General features: G+C 35.5%; 2 protein-coding genes across 14 annotated transcripts in view; one reads left to right on the forward strand and one right to left on the reverse strand.

Moving 5' to 3' along the window:
- The window catches only part of CEP290 (centrosomal protein 290), a 93,222-nt gene extending 78,633 nt beyond the window's left edge, over positions 1 to 14,589 (reverse strand). For 5 of the 12 annotated variants that reach the window (XM_054527469.2, XM_054527468.2, XM_054527466.2 and 2 more), the window contains exons 1-12: positions 14,291 to 14,496; positions 13,596 to 13,724; positions 13,346 to 13,423; positions 12,822 to 12,872; positions 11,866 to 11,935; positions 11,518 to 11,564; positions 9,024 to 9,167; positions 3,234 to 3,287; positions 2,615 to 2,635; positions 2,337 to 2,489; positions 1,763 to 1,945; positions 1,011 to 1,100 (exon numbers count right to left, since the gene is read on the reverse strand). In XM_054527469.2, coding sequence (XP_054383444.1) covers positions 1,011 to 1,100; positions 1,763 to 1,945; positions 2,337 to 2,489; positions 2,615 to 2,635; positions 3,234 to 3,287; positions 9,024 to 9,167; positions 11,518 to 11,564; positions 11,866 to 11,935; positions 12,822 to 12,872; positions 13,346 to 13,423; positions 13,596 to 13,697 — 993 coding nt within the window. In that variant the 5' untranslated portion in view covers positions 13,698 to 13,724; positions 14,291 to 14,496. Of the gene's footprint in view, positions 1 to 1,010; positions 1,101 to 1,762; positions 1,946 to 2,336; positions 2,490 to 2,614; positions 2,636 to 3,233; positions 3,288 to 9,023; positions 9,168 to 11,517; positions 11,565 to 11,865; positions 11,936 to 12,821; positions 12,873 to 13,345; positions 13,424 to 13,595; positions 13,725 to 14,290 lie in introns of all 12 variants that reach the window. The other 7 variants (XM_063712211.1, XM_063712210.1, XM_054527467.2 and 4 more) reach the window with 3 other exon arrangements.
- A 50-nt stretch (positions 14,590 to 14,639) lies between these two features.
- TMTC3 (transmembrane O-mannosyltransferase targeting cadherins 3) overlaps positions 14,640 to 22,200 on the forward strand; it is a 61,027-nt gene continuing 53,466 nt past the window's right edge. Inside the window, exons 1-2 of one of the 2 annotated variants that reach the window (XM_024257295.3) lie at positions 14,640 to 14,878; positions 20,727 to 20,943. In XM_024257295.3, the coding sequence (XP_024113063.2) occupies positions 20,755 to 20,943 (189 nt within the window). In that variant the 5' untranslated portion in view covers positions 14,640 to 14,878; positions 20,727 to 20,754. Of the gene's footprint in view, positions 15,279 to 20,726; positions 20,944 to 22,200 lie in introns of both variants that reach the window. The other variant, XM_024257296.3, reaches the window with a different exon arrangement.

A 22,200-nucleotide genomic window follows, 5' to 3' on the forward strand; every position in this document is an offset into this window, starting at 1 on the left:
GTATTAAGTCAAAACAAAGTACAGAATACATATAACATGTTACCATTTACCCCGCCAACATTCAATCTGGTAAAGACAACTGTTTTTTCCAGGGGTTGGTAGACGATGGCCCACAGGTCAAATCTGGCCTCCCATCTGCTTTTGTAAATAAAATTTTACCGGAAAACCACCTTGCTCACTCATTTACATGTTGTCAATAGCTGCTTTCATGCTATAAGCAGAGTTTAGTTATAGCAGAAACCAGGTGGTCTAAAATATTCACTCTCTGGCCCTTTATATAAAGTTTATGGAGACATGACTGATTCTATAGGCCTTATTTCCATTGCTACTGCTTTTGTTTAAAATATAGGTTATCTGAGCTCCCTAGATGCTAACCAATTCCAACTGCCAACAAGATTTATGTGAATCATAGTAGAAAGCAATGACTCTAGAAGTGATAGTTTTTAAAATTAGAATTATTCATTCAGAATAATCTCTGATGTTTTTCAAATATACAACCAGCTTCTAATATGGTAAGGCCTGACAATTTGGTTAAGGTTGGAGAGTGGTGCTGAGGAAGAAAAGTGCATTTTGAAAAGGCTTCCCAAGTTATTTTGATCCCTTTGCTTATTCCCATTCCCACTGATGAACCTGACATTTAGTTAGAAAAACTAAAATTAAACCTGCAACTATTTAACTAATGTATACAAGGTAACTATGAGTTAAGTGAAAAAATTTAAATTACATTTAGAATTATATATTTTAGATGCCAAATATATTTTGGAGTTAGACTTCTATCAAAAAGTTTAAAGTTAAACTCATTGATGTGAAAGAGGTCATTCAATAACAAATGAGCTAGAGATCAAAAAGGACAGTTTTAGAGCTTTTCTAACCAATAAATAAAATAAACTTACGTTTAAAAACCCTAATAAAAGTGTTATAAACCAGCATAAGACATTTAAAGAAAAATAAGACTAAAATTTAAATCTAAAATACGAAAAGAAAAAGTTATGTCAATTGAAAAAAAATACCTTCCATTCTTCTACTTTTGCATTGACAGCTACCATAATTGGATCATCTTCTTCATTTTTTGATTTCAGAAGATCTGTAAGCTCCTGCACCTAAAAGACAACAGTTATTTCAAGAGTTGTTGCAAATTGATGTAACATATATTTATACCTGTGCATATTTACATATACATTATATATATAAATATATCTACATACACACACATACATATTCATACTTATTATATACACACACATACAGATACATTACATTACATATGTATATTTATCATTGAAGTCATCCTGGAATTATAGGTGACATTTAATAGTTTCTGCATCTTATAATTGCATAATTATCTTTCATTGCTAGAAAATTTTATTTTTAAAAATTATTCTACTTTTTAAACAAGTTTAATCCACATAAATACTGAACAATGTATTGGTTTCTAATATATTTATAATGTATTTATTTTAAGATAAAATGAAATGTTATGATCCACAGGATTTTCAAGAGTCTTTTATAGAAAACCCCATAATGGCTGCTATCTACACATTCATTCAAGTATCATTTATATATCCTAAATTGCAAAAATTAGTGTTTGTGAGGTGATTGGGGAAACACATATGGACAAATATACCAACATGACAACATATTACACTATTAAAAAGACAGACAAAAATTCACATCTTAGAAAAAGTACTTTCTAGTGTCAAATAAATAGTAATGAGATAATATGAAGTCTGAATAAATAAGTTATTCTAAAAGTAATTCTTACTTGAAGTCGATAATGATCGTTTTCTTTTTTTAACTGATCTATTACATTATCTGTCTGATGTACAATAGCTTTCATTCTATTATATTCATCAGTCATCTTCTCCATTTCCTGTACAGACTCTTCTAAATTTTTTCTCATTTCTTGATTCTGAACTTCAATTTTCTCATTAGCTTCTGTTAAAGTCTAAAAAAGTTAAAGACACTATAATTAAAAAGTAATTTTAAAAAAACTGAAATTTAAACCAAATTAAAATTAAATGCAGCCATAAGTGTCCTCTAGAAAAAAAGAGAATTCTTTATAGACCTTTACTAATTGGCATTGACCAATTAAATCAAATTGAATCAAGAAAATAGTACATAAGGACCTCAATTGTTCTTAATGACCAAGATAGGCAAATATAAAAATGGCTAAAAAGTTGCAACTTCAAAGATGTAATTTATTTCACATTTTACAAGTACATAGTGACAGATTTATACCAAGGAATTTACATGCAGGGCTAAATATTACATTTACATTACAATGAAATTAAAGTTTTTAGGAACCATTGCTCTGAATTGACTTCTAGCCATTTTACCTGAATTTCATCAAGATATTGGACAAGCTCATAGTTTTTTTTAGACAACTGTGATCGGTAGTCACTGTCTTCCCCTCTTCTTGATAAAAGTGTTTCTTTTTGCGAATCTATTTGTTTCTGGTAGTCAATAATATCCTGACAAAGTTGTTCATTCTGAAGGTAACCAAACACAACATTCAATTACAAAACTACTCAGAATAACAAAATTATATCCTCTAAATAGTGCTCTCACAACATATCTTTAAATTCCCAAGATTTCACCACCCTTAAAGCCTCACCTTTTTCTTTAGATGTTTGTTCTACAGAAAAGGACAGGAAAACGGTAATTAGAAATGAGAAAGGCAATACATAATTAAAAATAATAATCAGAAACTAAAGAAAACAAAAACATTTTAGGAAAATGATGCATATTATCTTGAATAACCAAAGAAAGTAAGAATACTAATTATCTACCAAAACAAATAATATTTCAATTATGTTAGAAACTTAAGAACTTCTATCACAATAAACAATGTACAAACACTATTTGGCTCAGTAGAACCAAATGATAATCAGAATTTATCAGATTCCACAAGTAACAAAAAATTTTAAAGGATTCTGGGTAAGACAAATAAGAATAGAAATCCAGTCATCTATTCAATTAGAAAACTAGCAAAGAATGGCTTATAAAACAACAAAAAAAGATTTACCCGCATAGACCTGAGATGAATGTAATACTTAATGGCCTCACATTTTGCTTTGTTTTCTATTTCCCTGAGACAAAGTCATACCATAAAATCAGTTTGAAAACATCAGTTACTTAGAAGACTCCAGTCCTGGCTAAAATATAAATTTATGTAAACTTTTTTAATAAGTACCTTTGTTGAACCACCACAACTACTAAAATTTTTTACCAACCTCTCTTCTTAATTTGCTGTTTTCATTTTCTGCCTCCTCATTTCGAAGAGCCAACTAAAATATTAAAAAAAAAAAAAGAAGAAGAAGATAAAATTCAGCAGTAATTTTTTTTTTTTTTTTTTTTTTTTTTTGAGACAAAGTCTTTCTTTGTCACCTAGGCTGGAGTGCAGTGGTGCGATCTCGGCTCACTGCAACCTCTGCCTCCCGGTTCAAGCAATTCTCCCACCTCAGCCTACCGAGTAGCTGGAATTACTGGCATGCATTACCATAATTGGCTAATTTTCATATTTTTAGTAGAGACGGGGTTTCACTGTGTTGGCCAGGCTGGTCTTGAACTCCTGGCCTCAAGTGATTCATCCACCTCAACCTCCCAAAGTGCTAGGATTTCAGATGTGAGCCACTGCGCCTGGCCATCAGCAGTAATTTAATATAAAGCCAGATATTCAGCTTATCTACTTAAATTTTAAATCCTCTCTAACAAAGAAGAAAATGTTAAAGCTATTAAGGATTTAATATCAACTTAACACATAAATAATAGGCCAAAAATGTCAAAACTTAAGGATTTAAGGATTAAACAGTTTCATTTTAAAAAGAACACACACACAAACTCTAACCAAAGAATACAGAAACAAATTAATCTGCTCCCCCAAAAAAACCCCGGCCAGGCGCGGTGGCTCACGCCTGTAATCCCAGCACTTTGGGAGGCCGAGGACGGCGGATCACGAGGTCAGCAGATCGAGACCATCCTGGCTAACACGGTGAAACCCCGTCTCTACTAAAAATACAAAAAAAATTAGCCGGGTGCGGTGGCGGGTGCCTGTAGTCCCAGCTACTCGGGAGGCTGAGGCAGGAGAATGGCATGAACCCAGGAGGCAGAGCTTGCAGTGAGCCGAGATAGCGCCATTGCACTCCAGCCTGGGCGACAGAGCAAGACTCCGCCTCCAAAAAAACAAAAAAACAAAAAAAACCCCTAATAAAATGGTTTTCTGCCCAACATCTTTATTTCACTTTTCTAAGTCATAGCTACACTATTATTTGCTCTCAGTGAACATAAATTACTTAGAAATATAAGGCAATGCAACACAATGGTTAAAAGAAGCAATCTAAAATCACACTGGCCTAGGTTTATGTCCCTCATCAACCAATTTCTAGTAAAGCATGAATGAGTTACTTAACATCTCTTTAACTCAGTTTTCTCATACATGTTGACATGAGTTAAACAAGATGCATACAGAGTTCTTAGAAAAATGATCAGTGAATAGAATAGCAAAAAGTTATACAGCATTCTCTTATCTACATATAAGTGATTTCATTTGTGATTCTTGTTTCTCCAAACAGGCAAACATTATTATAAACATTATGATGCCTTTTTTCACCTATTCTCCAAACCTCATTCCTCTTATGACCTTTCATTTTTCTGGTTCTCCTCTTTATTCAAGGAGGCGATAGAATCACGATGGTATACAACGATATTTAAAAAGTCTATAATAAAGAACCAAATGTAGTATGTGATCCTTGACGGAACTTTGGATATTGGAGGTGGGGAGACTGAAGGATATTATTGGGCCATTAGAAGAAATCTCATTATGGACTAGATAATGGTGTTGAATCAATATTAAATTTCCTGAGCATGACAATTATATTGTGTTCATTGTAGGAGAACATCTTTCTTTTTTCAAACAGACAAGCTGAAATATTTAAGTGCAAAGTTTCATATCTGCAATTAGCTCTTAAACGACTTAACAAAAAATGTGATTGAACAAACAAGAGACAGAGAAATATATGTGTGTGTAAAAATACTGACAAAAAGATATAACAAAGTTGGCACAACATTAACAACTGGTGAATCTATATGAAGGGTATGTGGGTGGTTATTGTTTTCCTTTTTCCCATCAACTTTTAAGTTCTGGGGTATATGTGTAAGATGTGCAGGTTTGTTACATAGGTAAATGTGTATGATGGTGGCTTGCTGCACAGATCAACCCATCACCTAGATATTAAGCCCAGCATCCATTAGCTATTCTTCCTGATGTTCTCCCACTCCCTGACCCCTTGACAGGTCCCAGTGTGTGTTGTTCCCCACCATGTGTCCACGTGTTCTCATTGTTCAGCTTCCACTTATAAGTGAGAACATGCAGTGTTTGGTTTTCTGTTCCTGTGTGAGTTTGCTGAGGATAATGGCTTCCACCTCCATCCCATGTCCCTGCGAAGGACATGATCTTGTTACGGTTTTTTTTTTTTTTTTGAGACAAACTCTAGCTTTGTTGCTAAGGCTAGAGTCCAGTGGCGTGATCTCAGCTCACTGCAACCTCCGCCTTCTGGGTTCAAGTCATTCTCCTGCCTCAGCCTCTCAAGTAGCTGGGACTGCGGGCATACAGTACCATGACCAGTTAATTTTTGTTTTTTTTGTTTTGTTTTTGTAGAGATGGGGTTTCACTATACTGGCCAGGCTGGTCTTGAACTCCTGACCTCAAGTGATCTGCCTGCCTCGGCCTCCCAAAGTGCTGGGACTGCAGGCATGAGTCACCACGCTTGACCCCTCATTCCTTTTTGATGGCTGCATAGTATTCTATGATGTATATGTTCCAAATTTTCATTATCCAGTCTATCATTGATGAGCATTTGGGTTGATTCCATGTATTTGCTATTGTGAATAGTGCTGCAATGAACATATGTGTGCATGTATCTTTATAAGAAAATGATTTATATTCTTTTGGGTATATACTCAGTAATGGGATTGCTGGGTCAAGTGGTATTTCTGCTTCTAGATCTTCGAGGAATTGCCACACTGTCTTCCACAATGGTTGAACTAATTTACATTACCACCAACAGTGTGTTTCTTACAATCTTTATGAAGATATGACATTTTTCAAAATAAAAAATTTAAAGAAAGTTTATAATAAAATGCAAAGTACAATACAAATTTTAGAAGTTTGCCTATCATTATTATTATCAATTGAAAGTTAATAATCCCACTGTGTTCTGAATTGGGAAATTTTTACAAGAAGAGAAGCCAAGAACTTAATGCTAAAGCATTTAATGCTATTGATGTTTTCCCTTGTCTTCTCAAACATCACACTCTGTTTCTCCTTTCTTGAGCTTTTCCTTGAAGCACTCTTCCTATTTCATTGCTTTATTAGACATTTCTCAGAGATGTGCCTTACAATCACTTTTCTGGCTTCAATGATGTCTACATTGATGATTCATAAATCCTCATGATCTGTACAGGGTCTCTTGTGAATTCCATATCCACAGATACCTTTTTTGAATATGCCCAGAAGAACCTCAAACTCAACATCTACAAAACTAAAATAATCTCAAGCTTTCCAAATTCCTCTTGTGTTCCTCCTTAATGAATGGCACTATCTACCTATTAGTGGCCCAGCTCACAAAATTAGGCAGACTCTCCATCCTCCTCCTCCTCCAACAACCAATTACATTCACCACATCCAATTACATCTACTTCTCTCACACTTGTCTTTCTCAGGCAAATGCCATCATTAGCACTTCCCTGAATTAACACAAATATTTCCTTACTAGTCTTGGCCCTTTTCAATCCACTCTCTACAAAGTACAGTAATTTTAAAGTATAGATCTGATCATGATATCCTGTGCTCAAAACTCTTCACTGGCTCCTTTTAGGAAAAGAATGAAATTCATTAGGAACTGGCCCTTGCTTATCTCTCCAGAGAATCATAAAAAATAAAACTGGGAAGGCAAGATAGCACAGATTCTTGAGTAAGACTGTTTTCAAATCCTACCTTTACCATTTATAAGGTGCAACCATGGGCAATTATTCTTTCTGTGTCTCCATTTCTTCATCTGTATCACGGCAGAAATGACAACTATCTCATACGACAAGTATCAAATAAGCAATAATGAATTAATGCATATGAAGTGCCTGGCACATAGTAAGGACTCTATGAAAGCTATTTTCACTTATATTTCAGTCAAAATTAATAACTGTAGTTTCCTAAATACTCCATAACATCTCTTACCTCTAGGTATTAGCAAATGCTCTATCTTCTACCCAGAATGTTCTTTCTTTAACCACCATATATATCCTCATTCCTCTTACCAGTCTAACTATACTTCAGGTCTCAGTTTACAGATCACATCCTGCACTTCAAAGCTGATTATGGTATCCCTCTCCAGAGTATGCCAGAATATGACCTTATGTATCTCCCTAAGTATCATATTATCACTACGTTATGCTTATTATTGACTATGAATATTCTTGAGAACCAGAACATAGTTGCCCACTATATCACTAGTAACTAGCACAGTCTCTGGTATGCTGTAAAGACTAATAAAACTGAATGACTGGTTAACAGCAAAGAAGTAATTCCCAAAGCAACCCATACCCATATTTCATCTCAAGGAATTGAGCAGCCAAAAAGGAACACAGGCCATATATTCAAGTTTTCTGTGTGTGTGACTATGAAAAAAGACAACAGTCTAAGATATAAATGGACAAGGTAGTTCTGATTAGCCAAGGGTGTGTGGTATGAACGATAAGTCAACTGACACAGGTCTATATAGAAGAACAAAAGTCCAGAAAACCACAGACATCCCCCTAAGCAATTCTACCAGTGTATATTATAAGTTAGATCCTTTATGACTATTAAAAAATCCACAGGTCTGCTATGTTTTGCAGAGTTAGCTAAACAGATAATGCTCTAAGAGCTTGTTCCTAACATTTAAGTGGCATCAATCCATACTTCTCTACCACATTGTTTTGATAGCTAACTTCCATATGATTCTTTAACATTTTAGAGTAAAATAGATACATGAAGAATGGGGATACTTTTCCTTACAAATCAATTTATGATACACTCTCTTAAATAGCATATCATTGTTTTCTTAAAATGTATGACCCTCAATTTCTGAGAGAACAATGGACAAAATAAAATAAATGGAATATAACACAACAATGACCTAAAGGACACAAAGGTGGAAAACGTTTCTGAGTATAAGGGACAGGACAGTTACCACATGTAGGCACCAAATTTTACTAAGTTTACTAACAGCTCAGGTGAAATAAAAAACAAATAAATGTGAAGTAAATAAATAAATAAAACATTAAATAGGAAGCTGAGGTAAAACAGGAAATTTTCTTCCAGGAAATACAAGTTGATCTGCAAAAAACTTTTTTCCTAAAACTAAATTCAAGTGAACACTGCAAGAATTATTAGTTTATAACAAGCAATAACATGAGGTAATAAAAACTATGCATTAAAAATGTTATTTTAAATATGTGATTTATAAACTGCTGACATGCACACAACTTTTCAAAACTATACATATATATATCACATAAAATAAGGTACAACCAAAAACAAGATATTTAATTAACCATTATTGAATATATCGAAAGATTCATTTGCGAATCTACTAATCATATAAATACATTGAAAAAAACAAATATAACTTTCACCCAAAATAAACTATGGCACTAGAAAGATCACTTCTTTATGAAAATCTATTAGTTTCTTGATACCAGTCTTCCAGACAAAAGCATTAATTTTAGGTAACAAGTTTGATGCCCTGAGAAAAATGTACCTCCAAATATAAAGAATTAATATTCAAATCATTTTCACTAGAAGTACCTGTTCCATTATATTTTAAAATTGGTGATGACAAAATGAACAGTGATATAAAACCTTAGAGATAAGTGTACATCATTTTTCAAATATAACATACAATATAAAAATTGATATTGTTACCAATAATAATAAAAAGCCAGGTAACTTGAACAGTGAAGATTCATGGAAAAAAAAAGTGCTTTACTTGCTCATTAACTTTCTTCTCTTTCTCCAACTCCTTTTCCATGTCCTCCAATTCTCTATCTTTTTGTTCTAATTGTTTTTCAAGTTGGCGAATTTCATTACGTAAAAACCGAGTATCTCGTCCACCCGCAGACTGCTGAGCCATCTTAAAGTAATAAACCCAAAGTATAAATTAATCCCATTATATTCTGAGGTTCAAATGAGTCAACAACAAGCAAATAATTATGCTAACTTTAAATTTGCATTATACTTCAGTGCAGATATTTAAAATCATATTAGCTTAAGAACTTTTATTTTTTTTAATTTAACTTACTTAAGGTTAGTTCACAGCTAATAACTCCTTAAATTTTTCCTGAGCCACCCAGAGATGCAAAGAATTGACTGTTAATCATTCTGTTGTAACCACTGGGCCACAGGTAACCAGACTAAACTGCAAAGGTTCCTGAGCCTCAGGGATCTGGAACCTGAGTACAAACCATCAGAATCTCCACCCCAGTCAGTGAAGCTGAGTGCCTTAACCTGCCCTTTCTCTCATACCATGCACTGTTTAGACCAGTGCTGTCTAAACATTATGCTTTCTAGCATAATGGACATGCTCTCAGTGCTGTCCAGTTCAGTAGCCACTCGCTACACGTAGCTATGTTCAGGCATTTGAAGTGTGGCTAGTGCAACTGAAGAACTAAATTTTTCATTTTAATTTTAATCAATGTAAATATAAATAGCTACAAGTGGTTAGTGCTAGTGCTACCATATTAAACAGCTCAGGTTTTGGTTATCTTAAGCCAATTAAATCCATTTTACCTCACAGTCTTGTTAATTTAGGTCATTGCCAAGAACATCAAATCATTTGGTCATCTAATGTGTCTCACATTCATTTCTTCACCTTATAGTTGTTATTCCTCTACCTTAACCAAATTGTTCTTACTCTTTCTCTCCTTCAAAAAGCATTCCATTGTGCTCTCTAAAATTCTCTTCCAAGATAAATTAATATTTCACATCCTCAGATTCTTTACTGAATCCTCCTTTCCATCTCCTTGGCGTAGCTGCAATTTGGATCCTTTAGTATACTAATGCCCTTGGAACTCTTTCAATTGGAAGGTGCTCATTCTTTCAGATCCCATATACATTAGGGTCAGAAGAAGGTGTTGGTACTTCTAGGTTTACCGCACCCTGCAACTTCAGGTGATCATTCCTGTCATTCCTCCATCATCCTATAAAAACTTCAGCTGCTTTCTCACAAGATATCCTGCTCTCCATCTTTACCTGCTCATGGTAGAAACAAGCCACCAACTTTCCAGTAACTCTGCAAAATGCACTGGGAATTTAAGCATGTGGCCCACAGACATCTATCAAATGCCCACTAAGCAATCTCCACATAACTTTTGTTCTAGTCTATTTTTTTTCTTGAATTCACTATAGTCTCTCACTCCCACACCCACATCAGATCCTTGTCCAACCAGAACATTCTTTCAATTATTCCCACTATGCCTGTCCTTTGACCTCACAGGACACTCTAATCCCTCGGCTTCTCCCTCCGTATCCCTACCCTTCTGCCCACCCAACCCCACTCTTGATTTTCTTATCTATCCAGTTAAGACTTCATAATCATCACTTCAACCACTTTCCTACCAATATCTTCAACTGTCCTACCCTTCTATTCTACAGCAGCTACCTAGCTAAATACTAACACAGAATTGATCCAACTCCATAATTCATTTAGTTATTGAAAGTGCTTGGCATTTTCCCAGGAGCTGGATATACAATCAAAAACAACAGGTCATCCAAGTTCAGAGAATTAACGAGTAAAAGAATCAGGACTAGAACTCAAATCTGTCTGACTCCAGATCCCCAACTCTCCAGTCCTTTCTCCAATATATTTCAAATTTTACCTAATTTCCTTAAAATGTGACCACACCATTTCCCACTCTTTTTAACAGATGTCATCACCAACCTCTCAACTTCCAGGCATTATGCCTACAAACATAAAAGCTTCTATACACATCCACTCTTCCTACGCTCATCCACTCTTCTTCCTCTCCTAACACAAAGGAAAAGGGTATTCCCCCTTTCAAAGGCTGATCCATTTGTATTACATTCCTACCTTCTCAGGAATCTCAATGTATTTTATTCCTCAACAATACATTCATATTTTAGCCCTCAGCTTTGTCAAAAATTATTTCTATAACACCCTTTGGTCACTATTCCTCAAATCCGCACCCACCCTCCACCTCAGTTACTAGTAATCTTTCTGTATATTTCCCAAGACTATAAGCTCCACCCAGCAGTTAACTTCTTATTTTGTTCACAACCATATGCTCGGTCCTTAGTACAATATAAGGCACATAATAGGCATGTAGAACATATACAGAATAAACAAATAACCATGATTACAATCATCCTTATAATTTTTCCAGCCAATAATAATTTTAAAATTTGAAAACAATTCAAAATAAAATTAATGACAATTACATCCTAGGGAATACAAAAAGACATACCTCCAGTTCATTTTCCAGTTTCATTACTTTAGTTTTTAATTGATTTTCTATTTTTTTAAAAAAAGAAAAATGTTTTAATTGATTAGTTACCACAAAACAAACTTTTAAATAAATTTCAATAACAAAATTAATTCTTTTAAAAGAGTCCATCATGATTATAAGGTAACAAAAAATATTATATGGCAGATCCATAAAATAGGAGTCTAGAAATATTTATTATTAAATGTTATATATTAAAAATAAACTGAATATATATATTTTATAGAATATAATTTAATTTTCTACAGTTTAAAGAACAAATGGAATTCATTATTTAATATCATAATAAACTTTTTCCAAGGTGCTTACCAAATTTTGCTTGTTCTTCTCCAGCTTTTTCTACTTCTTCCAAAGCCAGCTCCACTTCTTGAGCTTTCATCTAAACATTAAAAAAAGGTTATTTCAATATGCTGGAATGTGAGCACTGAAAATAAAAATTCTGTTTTATTTGTTATGCTCCTTAGTGCCAGCAATGGCTGGCACATGGAGACATTCAGTAAATATTTGCTGAATAAACACTTTTGGTTTTTTTTTGTTTTTTTTTTTGCTTTTGAGATTTTTTTTTTTTTTTTTTTTGCTTTTGAGATAGGGCCTCACTTTGTCACCCAGGCTGGAGTGCAGTGGCACAATCTCAGCTCACTGCAACCTCTTGCCTCCTGGGCTCAAGCAATCTTCCCATCTCAGTCTCCTGAGTAGCTGGGACTACAGGTGCATGCCATCATGCTTGGCGTGCCATCATGCTTGGTGTGCCATCATGCCCGGCAAATTTTTTCGTAGAGGCAAGGTCTCACTATATTATCCAGGCTGGTCTCGAACACCCAGGCTCAAGCAATCCTCCTGCCTTGGCCTCCCAAAGTGCTGGGATTTCAGACGTGAGCCACCGTGCCAGGCAATTTTCTTACTTAAGACTACAATTTCTAGATTTTTAATAGCATGAAACATTTTTGATTCTCCCTTTTACCTCAAGTCCTCAAGTCTTATATCCAGTAATGCAACATCTCACTTTGTAATGTTTTTCCACTACTTTTTTTCTGTTCCAATTGCTATAATTCTAATCCATAATTTCAGGTTTAAACTCCTCTATAATGTGATGTCTACAAAGCTCCAATTTCCTTCAGTTTGTCCTATATAATATACTCAGTTTTGCCTTAAGGTGTATTTTTGTACCTATCAATTGTGTTTCGAAAACCTTTACTGCCTTCTCAATTGCTGATAGCATAAAATACACCTATAAGGCCCTAAACAACCTATCTCAAAGTACTTACCCAAGATTTGTTTTCTCTACAGTCTGCTACAAACTTGCTGCACCTCGTTTCCTCAAATGTAAAGAATAAACATATTTCCTATTGTCAGTATTTATTTATGGTAACCAACAGCTCTAGAATTCCCTTACTATCTTACCACTGCATTGCCTTCCACTTATCTAACACTACTCCTCAGTATTGATCCTTTGTGAAGTCTTCTGACACCTCTTAAATCACTTCCCCTCTTAACAAATCCCTACAGCAGTCATTGTCTGCATTTGTCATTTGGACCTCAAGATATATTTCCTTATGTTATTTTTCAACATACTCATTCTATTTCCCCTACACACCCTTTTAGAAACTTTAAGTAGAAACTAGCAATGTTTTATACACTAAAATACTTAATTCACATTTAAATATATTGCATTTTTTAGTGGTGATGTAGATATTACCAGGTATTTTCACAAAGATTACCTTATATAAGAAGAGATTTTTATAGTTCCACTAATAGCCAAACCTATAGTTAAAACCTACTACATACAAACCTTCATTAGTGACTGAGTAATTCTGAAAAGGTGTATCATATTTTCTTGCTTTTCACTTTTTAGCTCATTTACTTCCACCTAAGTAAACAGAAAAGCAACTGTTTTATATTTTATAAACTTTAAGCAAAATATAAGAACTCTTCCAGATTGTGACAATTATAGTTGTCCCTGAAAAAAATAAATTCTTATTTTATTAATATATTAATCATAAGTTAATGTATATATCTACTATTATTGACCAATTAAGCACCTTGGATAAGGAAATCAATAAATTATCTGCCAGTTCTTCTTGACGGGGCAGGTCATCTGGGTCAACTTTCATTATTTCTTTCCAGTTTATATTAGGTGGCATTTTGAATTCTTTCACTGTGCTCCACCTCTGTAACAAAACAGGTGGATATTAGCATTTTCAAGGTACACAGTATTATTGGTTTTCTAGCACCTTACATTTTTTGCAGATTATTTCATTATAACTTTCTGATGTTAGCAAAACAGACAAGTGGGCCACAAAACAGACAAGTGGGCAAAATAGCCTTGATCAAAAACAGCAGTCGGCACAAACTGTCAGAGTGTACCAGCTAAATAAAATGTGACGGCTTCCTTGCTAACACTAATCTAAGTTAGGACTAAGATTTCTGGATCCCTTCCTCCACACCCCTACCCACAACGCGCGCGAACACCCTAATCCTGGCAAGCGCCGAGGGTCTATGGAAGGCCGACAATCATCCCTGATTTGGAGAAACAGAATTGGGGCTGAAAACAAACGCAGAAATTAACAATTGGAATGAGTGAAGTTGTGCGGCGGAAACTGGAACCGAAGCAAGGCAGTATTACGGACCCGAGGCTGGAAGGGGTGGGGTGGCTACGCTGTGGCACACGGGCCCTCAGGCTAAAGAACCTGAGCGTGGAGTGACTCGCTAATCCTGCTTACAAGGATCCACCCACCTAGACCAAGCCTGGCAACCAGCAGAGGTCTCTCACTATCGCAACCACCAAGCTGGACCCGGCCGCGGGCCCTGACAGATCCCTATCGCGGTTCCGCGCGGACTCTGGGTCCAGCCAAATGGTCCCAAGCAAGCCGAAGCGGCAGCGGCTGCTAGGCGACACCATCCCCAGCTCCGCCAAGGCCAGAAGAAGATCCCGGATGCAAGGAGAGCCTACAGTTCACGACCGTGGGTGATGCTTTACGTTTAGATTCTCCGCCGGAGTCCCAGAACTCCGTGTTCAGGATGATGAAAAGGCGTGGAACGAGGACTCCAAATCCCAGAGTGCAGTTCTTCCCGAGGCTTGTGCATGCTGGGAACTGAAGTCCCTGAGAAGAGGAGGTAAGGCGCTCCCGGCATGCAACGCGTAAGGCTGCGACTGTACCGGGGCGGCGGGGGAGGACCGAGAGGCGGGAGGCGCAGCGGCTGTGGCGCCTACCAACTGGTGGCCTGAACGAGGTAGACCATGACTGTGGTTTCAGTGGCGTCACTCGCTGGGCCGCTTTTCCTGAGGTTTTCCTAAGCCATCCCCTGGCGGAACCGCTCCCAGGTGAGGTCGAGCTGTCGGTCAGCACATTGGGAGGAGTTGAGGGGAGCAGTCCTGGGTTAGAGAAGCTTCTGCTATTGGGGCCGTAGGGCCTGGTCCCATTCTGAAAAAGTGGGAACACCCTGCCTTCTCCTCAGGGGTTTGCAAGCGGCGTCCAGGGTAGTGCCTTCTGTAAGAAAGAAAAAACAAAAAGTTTTAGCCTTGTTTAGTATCAGAATCTGTCTTGGTAGTTAGAGTGAGAGCCGCGCAGCCGTGATCCTCGTTTAGGGGCGAGCGAAGAATTGACAAGAGGTCTCGGCATCCCCTGACCCCGCCCGCCTTACCTGTGGCACCATTCCGTTCGCGGATCGTGGGGCTTGATGGTTGTGGAGCTAGTATAAAGTGAAGGCTCTAGAGAGGAGAGGTTAGTACTTGTCCGGGCCACTGCCGGGGGTGGAAAGAGAAGGGACCCGAGGACTCATCTGTACTATTATTGCCACTTGCTTGGTTACCTAGGGTGCCCTTCCATGAAAGCGCCTTCTCTGGTGTTTACCACTCTTACTCGTGCAAGTTTTGCTCATCCTGTTCATCTGCTCACAATCATGCTGGAGTATGATACATCTCTACCTAACTTTCCTAAGAAGCTGTAGACTTAAATCTAAATGACATTTCCAACTATCTGGACCAGTGCTTTGTCTTTTTTTTTTTTTAAACGCTGCTTTAAAAAAAAATTACTGTACTTGACGTAAATTTTCCTTTCGAAAGTAAGTAATGAGTTTCTTTTTAAACCCCCAATTTGGGTAAAATAAGTAGCTAAGTACAAAATAAAAAGATACTGGTTTTGTGAGATGAATTTTAAAGACATTAGTTAGATTTATAGGAATGACAATTTTACTACTTTTCTGAAAGATTATATGCCAAATACTATTCATTATCTTGTTTATTCTTCCTTACAATCCAGTGAAATAGGTGCTCACATTGTCCTCATTTTCCATCTAAGTTAAGAAACTGAGGCTTGGAGAAGCTAAGTACTCTAACTTAAATAGTGTGATTGAACACAGATCTCTCTGGCTGGAGGACATATTCTTAACTTCTATACACCTCCTCAGACATTCTGGGAAACCAATATATGTGAAGTGCTTGTTCCTCAATCTTGCTGTTTTTATTAAAGGTTATATTTTAATTTTGTAAGTGTTTACTCAATAATTTGAATTAAATATTCTTCATGTTCAGTGTTCTTAATTCATAATTTAACATGGGATGGTGTTTCTGGAAAGGGGTTCTGATCCAGACCCCAGGAGAGGGGTCTTGGATCTCGCCAAGAAAGAATTGGAGGTGCATACACCCCCATTGGAGGTGGTAGACTAAGGATTGTTATAGTTATTTCTTGATTATATGCTAAACAAGGGGTGGGTTATTCATGAGTTTTCTGGGAAGAGGGTAGGCAATTCCTAGATCTGAGTGTCCCTCCCCTTTTTAGACCATATAGAGTAACTTCTTCACATTGCCATGGCATCTGTAAACTGTCATAGCGCTGGTGGGAGTGTCTTTTAGGATGCTAATGCATTATAATTAGTGTATAATGAACAGTGAGAATGAGCAGACGTCCCACCTTGCTCGCCATCTTGGATTTGGTGGGATTTGGTTGGCTTCTTTACTGCATGCTGTTTTATCAGCAAAGTCTTTATGATCTGTATCTTGTGCCCACCTCCTATCTCATCCTGTGACTTAGAATGACTGACAGACATCTGAGAATGCAGCCCAGTAGGCCTCACCCTTATTTTACCCAGCCCCTATTCAAGATGGAGTTGTTGTGATTCAAATACTTCTGACAATGGTAGGAATGAAATTTAATAGTTACTGAGCACATGTTATGTCATACACTATGCTGACTACTGCGTGTTTATTTTCATAATAGAAATCTGTTTGCTGTAACACCTTTTCTTCTTTTTTTTTCATTCATTATAACTTATTTTTATGTATTCACTTACAAGTTTTGTTTGTCTGTATTACTCTTTTCTACCCTACTGCCACCACCCTCTTGCTCACATTCATAAACTTAAAGTGCCTGGTCTCTAATGGTAAATTTTATTCTAATTTTTCAGAAGTGAGAACAATTTCATAGAAGTTAAGTAATGATTGATGAAGCTAAGATTGTAACCTAGATCTAGGTGACAATTGTAACTAAAAGCAAAATCTTGCCTAAATTTTATTCTTTAACTCATTCTAACAGTATTTTTTATCCTGTTTCCTGTGCTAGGCACTGGGGATACAGCAGTGAACAAGTCAGCTCTGGCTTGAACAAGTCAACTAAGTTTTTATGCATTGTAGTCTGTTTGTACCTAAGTGTGAGTCAGGAAATTTAACTCAAGTTCTAGTTCAGTAACTCACTGTATATTTTTGAGGAAAATTGCCAAAACTCTATTATTTTTCATCAGATTTTCTGCACCTGTCAGTTTTCATCAAGAAATGGGACTTATGTGACAATGTTGTAAGTGGCCTTGTTATAAGAACACTTGTCTGGACCTGCCTTCTTTCTGCCCTCGGCTTTTGTGAACAGTTTTATCTGACCAAAATCACTTCACAAGAAGGCCTCACCTGTTATAATTGCTTACCTTTGTTCTCGTAGCAATGAATTTATATTCCTTAGATGTTACTTCTAGTTCCTTTTTGCTGACTTACCAAGAAAAGTCATAGTAGCTTACTTCTCCAATCTCTAAAACAAAGCATGGCCATTTTGTATCCATTGTGTGTCCTAAACATTTTGTTTTGCCTTATCTTCATGGGAAATTAAGCCATGGTTAATGGCTTAATTCACACTGACTCCCTACTAATCTTTCCAGTTTCCTCATGTTGAAGGAAGACAAGTGTCTGCTTGCTGCACACTCATTCTTGTCCGTGAAATTAAGGCAAAACAATTTGCCTTAATACAATTTACAATTTTATTGAAGGGATTGTATTTAGTTTTGTATATCTATAATGTAGCTCATGAGAAGTCTTTGTGAACCAAAAAGTGTTTAAGACAGGTCTCAATCAATTAAGAAGTTTATTTTGCCAAGTTTAGGGACATGCCAAAAAGAAATAAACACTGAATCACAGAAACAGTCTGTAGTCTCTTCCTTTCTCTAAGATGATTTTGAGGGCTTCAGTATTTAAAGGGGAAAAATCCATTGGAAGAGAAAAAGGGTAGATATGGTAATCTATGTGTTGCAAGAGAAAAAGAGCAGAGAGGGAAATAGATATTATGTATTCACGTGGGGTGGTAAATCTGCACTTTACTTAAGATAAGGTGAATGTCATAAAGTAGCTACCTGTGGAGATATTTAACATTTGATGTGTAGCTGTCTGCTAAGAACAAAAGGAGAGCAGTTTCTTGCATGACTCAGCTTTCACCCTAATTTTTTCTTATAGGCATAATGAATTGAGACCCCAAGTTTTATTTTCCTTTCACATTTCCAATTGCACTTGGATTTTGTGCACATATATAGTAACACCCCATTTTTGTAAGCAAACAGAAATCAGTCATCCCATCCACTTAAACTGCATCTGTAAGTCTGCTTCTGTGCCTAGGAAAAATTAGAAGTTCTCACAACTAACAAGAATAGTGTGTTACATGTTTACAATAATGGCCCCCAGTGAGTCATGTCCCCGTCTGTCTATGCCTTTGTGTAAATCTGCCCCTTCCCTGCAACCTCTACTTTGCAGGTGACTCTTGGAAGTAACCTAAGATGACTCCACAACTGAGCTCATAACACGCTCTCTCTCCCTTTCTCTCATACTATGCTCCCTTGGGGAATCTTAAAAATTCTGTTATCTTGGCCCTTTTATAACTTCTTCCCTGTTGATTCAGAAGGTACCTTTCTCGAATAATTATTTTTAAAATATGCATTAAATAGAGCCTTATAAAGAGCTTGTGCATTGAACCTTGCCCTCTTGTTGTCCTGAGATCATCATTTAAGAAGCCCAAGATAACCTATTAGAGGATGTGTTAATAAGTAGCAGAAACTAGTTTTCCAAGCTGAGAAATCTACCCTTTAAAAGCCATCCAGCCCTAATCAAGCCACTGGATAACTATAAGCACATGAGTGACCCCAGGCACAACTAACAGAAGAACCATATACATACCTATATATTTGTATATATATATATCAAATAAAGATATATTGAAGAATTGAATTATTTTGAATGTATTCATTTTTAAGTACTTCAGATGCCTAACTTAACAAAGAAAACTTTCTCAATACTTAAAGAACTGATTAGATTTAGGAAATAAAACTTAAAACTATAGCAAATCCCAAGTTCTTATAAAAATTCCAATACTATTTATGTATTTAGCTAATTATTATACTTTTCAACTATAGTTGTGAATCCAGAAACTACATAGTCAGTAGTTTAATATGTTTATTATGTTTAATATGTTTATTATACATATTATTATATATTTTAAAATTATAGTTATGCAGCTAATATATCAAAGTCTCCAGGATGTCAGATTCTCTTAAAGGTTGCAGTTACTCTAAAAAATCAGATGCATAATTTAATATTGTTTATTATGCATATTATTATATATTTTTATATATTTTTAAATTATTTATTTTAAATTATTTTATTTAACAATAATTTTAACAGCTAATGTATCAAAGTCTCCAGGATGTTAGATTCTCTTAAACATTGCAAATACTCTAAAAATTAGATACATAAGTTGTTCCCAAGTATAACTTTAAAGCATTGAAACCACAGGTTTAATTTACTTTTTTCTTCTATTAATTTTAAACTTTCCTGTGGTTAGAACATTTAACCAAACAACAGTTTGTCACCCCATGTGAATTGATGTTACCAAGCCAGTGGCCTGAGATTATTTATGGGAAGAGAGGTTTCTGACCTGTACACAAAACTTGATTTTTACCTACCCAAAGATTGATATCCTGAGTTGTTTCATTTGTTTTTTCTAAATTACAACATGTTTATATACCTGTCTTATATTGGATCCCATTTCCTGATTTCTGTATCTTTGTTTCTTAATATACTGTTTCATTTTACTAGTGTACCTTTTCTCCTAGTTTCTTGAAAAGGAACATCAGAGGTAAATTTTTTGAGACCTTTAATGACTTAGGTTTTTATTCTACTTTCCCACCTGGAAAATTTAGGTTTATTAATATAGAATTTTAGTTTAGAAATCAATATCCCTCAGAAGTTTGAAGCATTACTCTTTTTTTATTTTGGAAGGGAATATTTTGTTTTGTTTTGTTTTGTTTCTAGCTCACAGTATTTTGGGTGAAAAAAAAAATGATTTTTGATTCCTGATCCTTACTCTGGAACCTTTTTTATTTCCAGAAGCTTTTAGAATCCTATTTGTTTTCAGTGTTGTAAAGTTTTACGGAACTTTGTGCCCAGTAGAAAAGGGATGGAGGGTCTCAACCTAAAATATATGGACAGACTTTTTTTTACTTAGCCTTTATTTTCAATATGCTGCCTTTTCCCTGTTATCAGAGACCCTATGTTTTAAATAATCCACAGAGGAAACCTCCAGTCTTCTGCCTTGGAATAGGAGAGAAGGTTACTTGGCTTTATCCCGTAAGAGAGGGGGCTGACATAGTGTCGCTGTTATCAGAGACTGTATGTTTTAAATAATCTACAGAGGAACTCTCCAGTCTTCTGCCTTGGAATAGGAGAGAAGTTTACTTGGCTTTATCCAGTAAGAGAGGGGGCTGAGTTTCAACAATGTGATTAGCTTATGCTTCTTAGAAGTGGATGGCATTTTAGCTGAGCTTTTCTCTGGAGAATTAATATGCAATTACTTACCCACCTACTAAAATTGAACTTACTTGGAATAAATATGTTCCTTATTTTATCTTCATGATTTTTTTTCCAGTTTTTGTCCAGAAGTGCTTATAGAAAAGATGGCTAATATTAACCTAAAAGAAATAACCTTAATAGTAGGTGTGGTTACTGCCTGCTATTGGAACAGCCTCTTTTGTGGTTTTGTTTTTGATGATGTTTCAGCAATACTGGATAACAAAGACCTGCATCCATCTACACCTTTAAAAACTTTATTTCAAAATGACTTCTGGGGAACCCCTATGTCTGAGGTAAGTAATTACTTATATATTACTTGTACATGTCTCAGATTTTGAAATATTCTGGTATTTTATTACTTCTAATTCTTTATCAACATCATCACAGCAGTTACAGATTTTTAACCCTAAAATTTTTATATGAAACGTAACATGTTTGTAATAAATTGAACAGGAAGCTGAGGATGAGGTTATCTTCCTTAAAGCAGTACTTGATTATTTCTTTGCCTGTGTACCTTGGCTGCTGCTGTTTTTTTTTTTTTTTTTTAACTTTTATTTTAGATACAGGGCTAATATGCAGGTTTGTCACGTGGGTATATTGTGTTATGCTGATGTTTGGGGTACCGATCTGTCACCCAGACAGCGAGTATAGCGCCCAATAGGTAGTTTTGCCTTAAATTCTTAAAAATAATATATATTTATGTGAAAACCAAATGTATAGGGAGAACAATAGGTGTAATACATGCCTATTTCTTGCTAATTGACTTTGTTTCTCTTTTTTCTGTCTTGTGAGTAAGGCAGAAGAGATGTGATATATTTCAACATTTTAAAATATGGCAACTTCAATGTAAATAGATATGACTTTAAGAGTAAAAATAGTAAGTACACATATTGCCAATTTCTCTTGCAGAAAAAGTGGTTATTACAAATTTTGAATCTTTGTCCTATCTCTTACATAATAGTTATTTAGGTTATATATCGAAAACCCAAAAGTTTAGTTCAATAATTTAATATTTTATTCATCCATATGGTTAATTTTTATGAGGGTATTTTTACTGTTTTGAAGGTCACTGTTAAACTGTTTGGGATTAAACCCTTATCAGCTTGATATCATATAGAATGGATTCTAATTTTAGTTATGTCATATATTAGCTGTGTGAAATAGGTGAGAATACATCTTTCAGATGGAAAGTCATTTTCCTGATCTGTAAAAGAGGATAATTCCTTTCCAAAATAAAAAAGAGAGTAATGCTTCAAATTTCTGGGGGATATTGATTTCTAAACTAAAATTCTATATTAATAAACCTAAATTTCCCAGGTGGAAAAGTAGAATAAAAACATAAGTCATTAAAGGTCTCAAGTAATAAATGAATTACTTTTTCTACACTACCTGGCACATAGATATTGAATAAATTGTTGAAACATAACGTGTAACTCTCTGCAATGCTAACAGTATGTTTCTCGGTCATTGTGGCCTCTTTCCTCATTCCCCAAATTTGGAAGACTCTCAAGGTTAGGGATGGAATCTTTCATTCCTCTGATCACAAGCAT

This window comes from Pongo abelii, chromosome 10, assembly GCF_028885655.2.
Source record: "Pongo abelii isolate AG06213 chromosome 10, NHGRI_mPonAbe1-v2.0_pri, whole genome shotgun sequence".
NCBI classification, from domain to species: Eukaryota; Metazoa; Chordata; class Mammalia; order Primates; family Hominidae; genus Pongo; species Pongo abelii.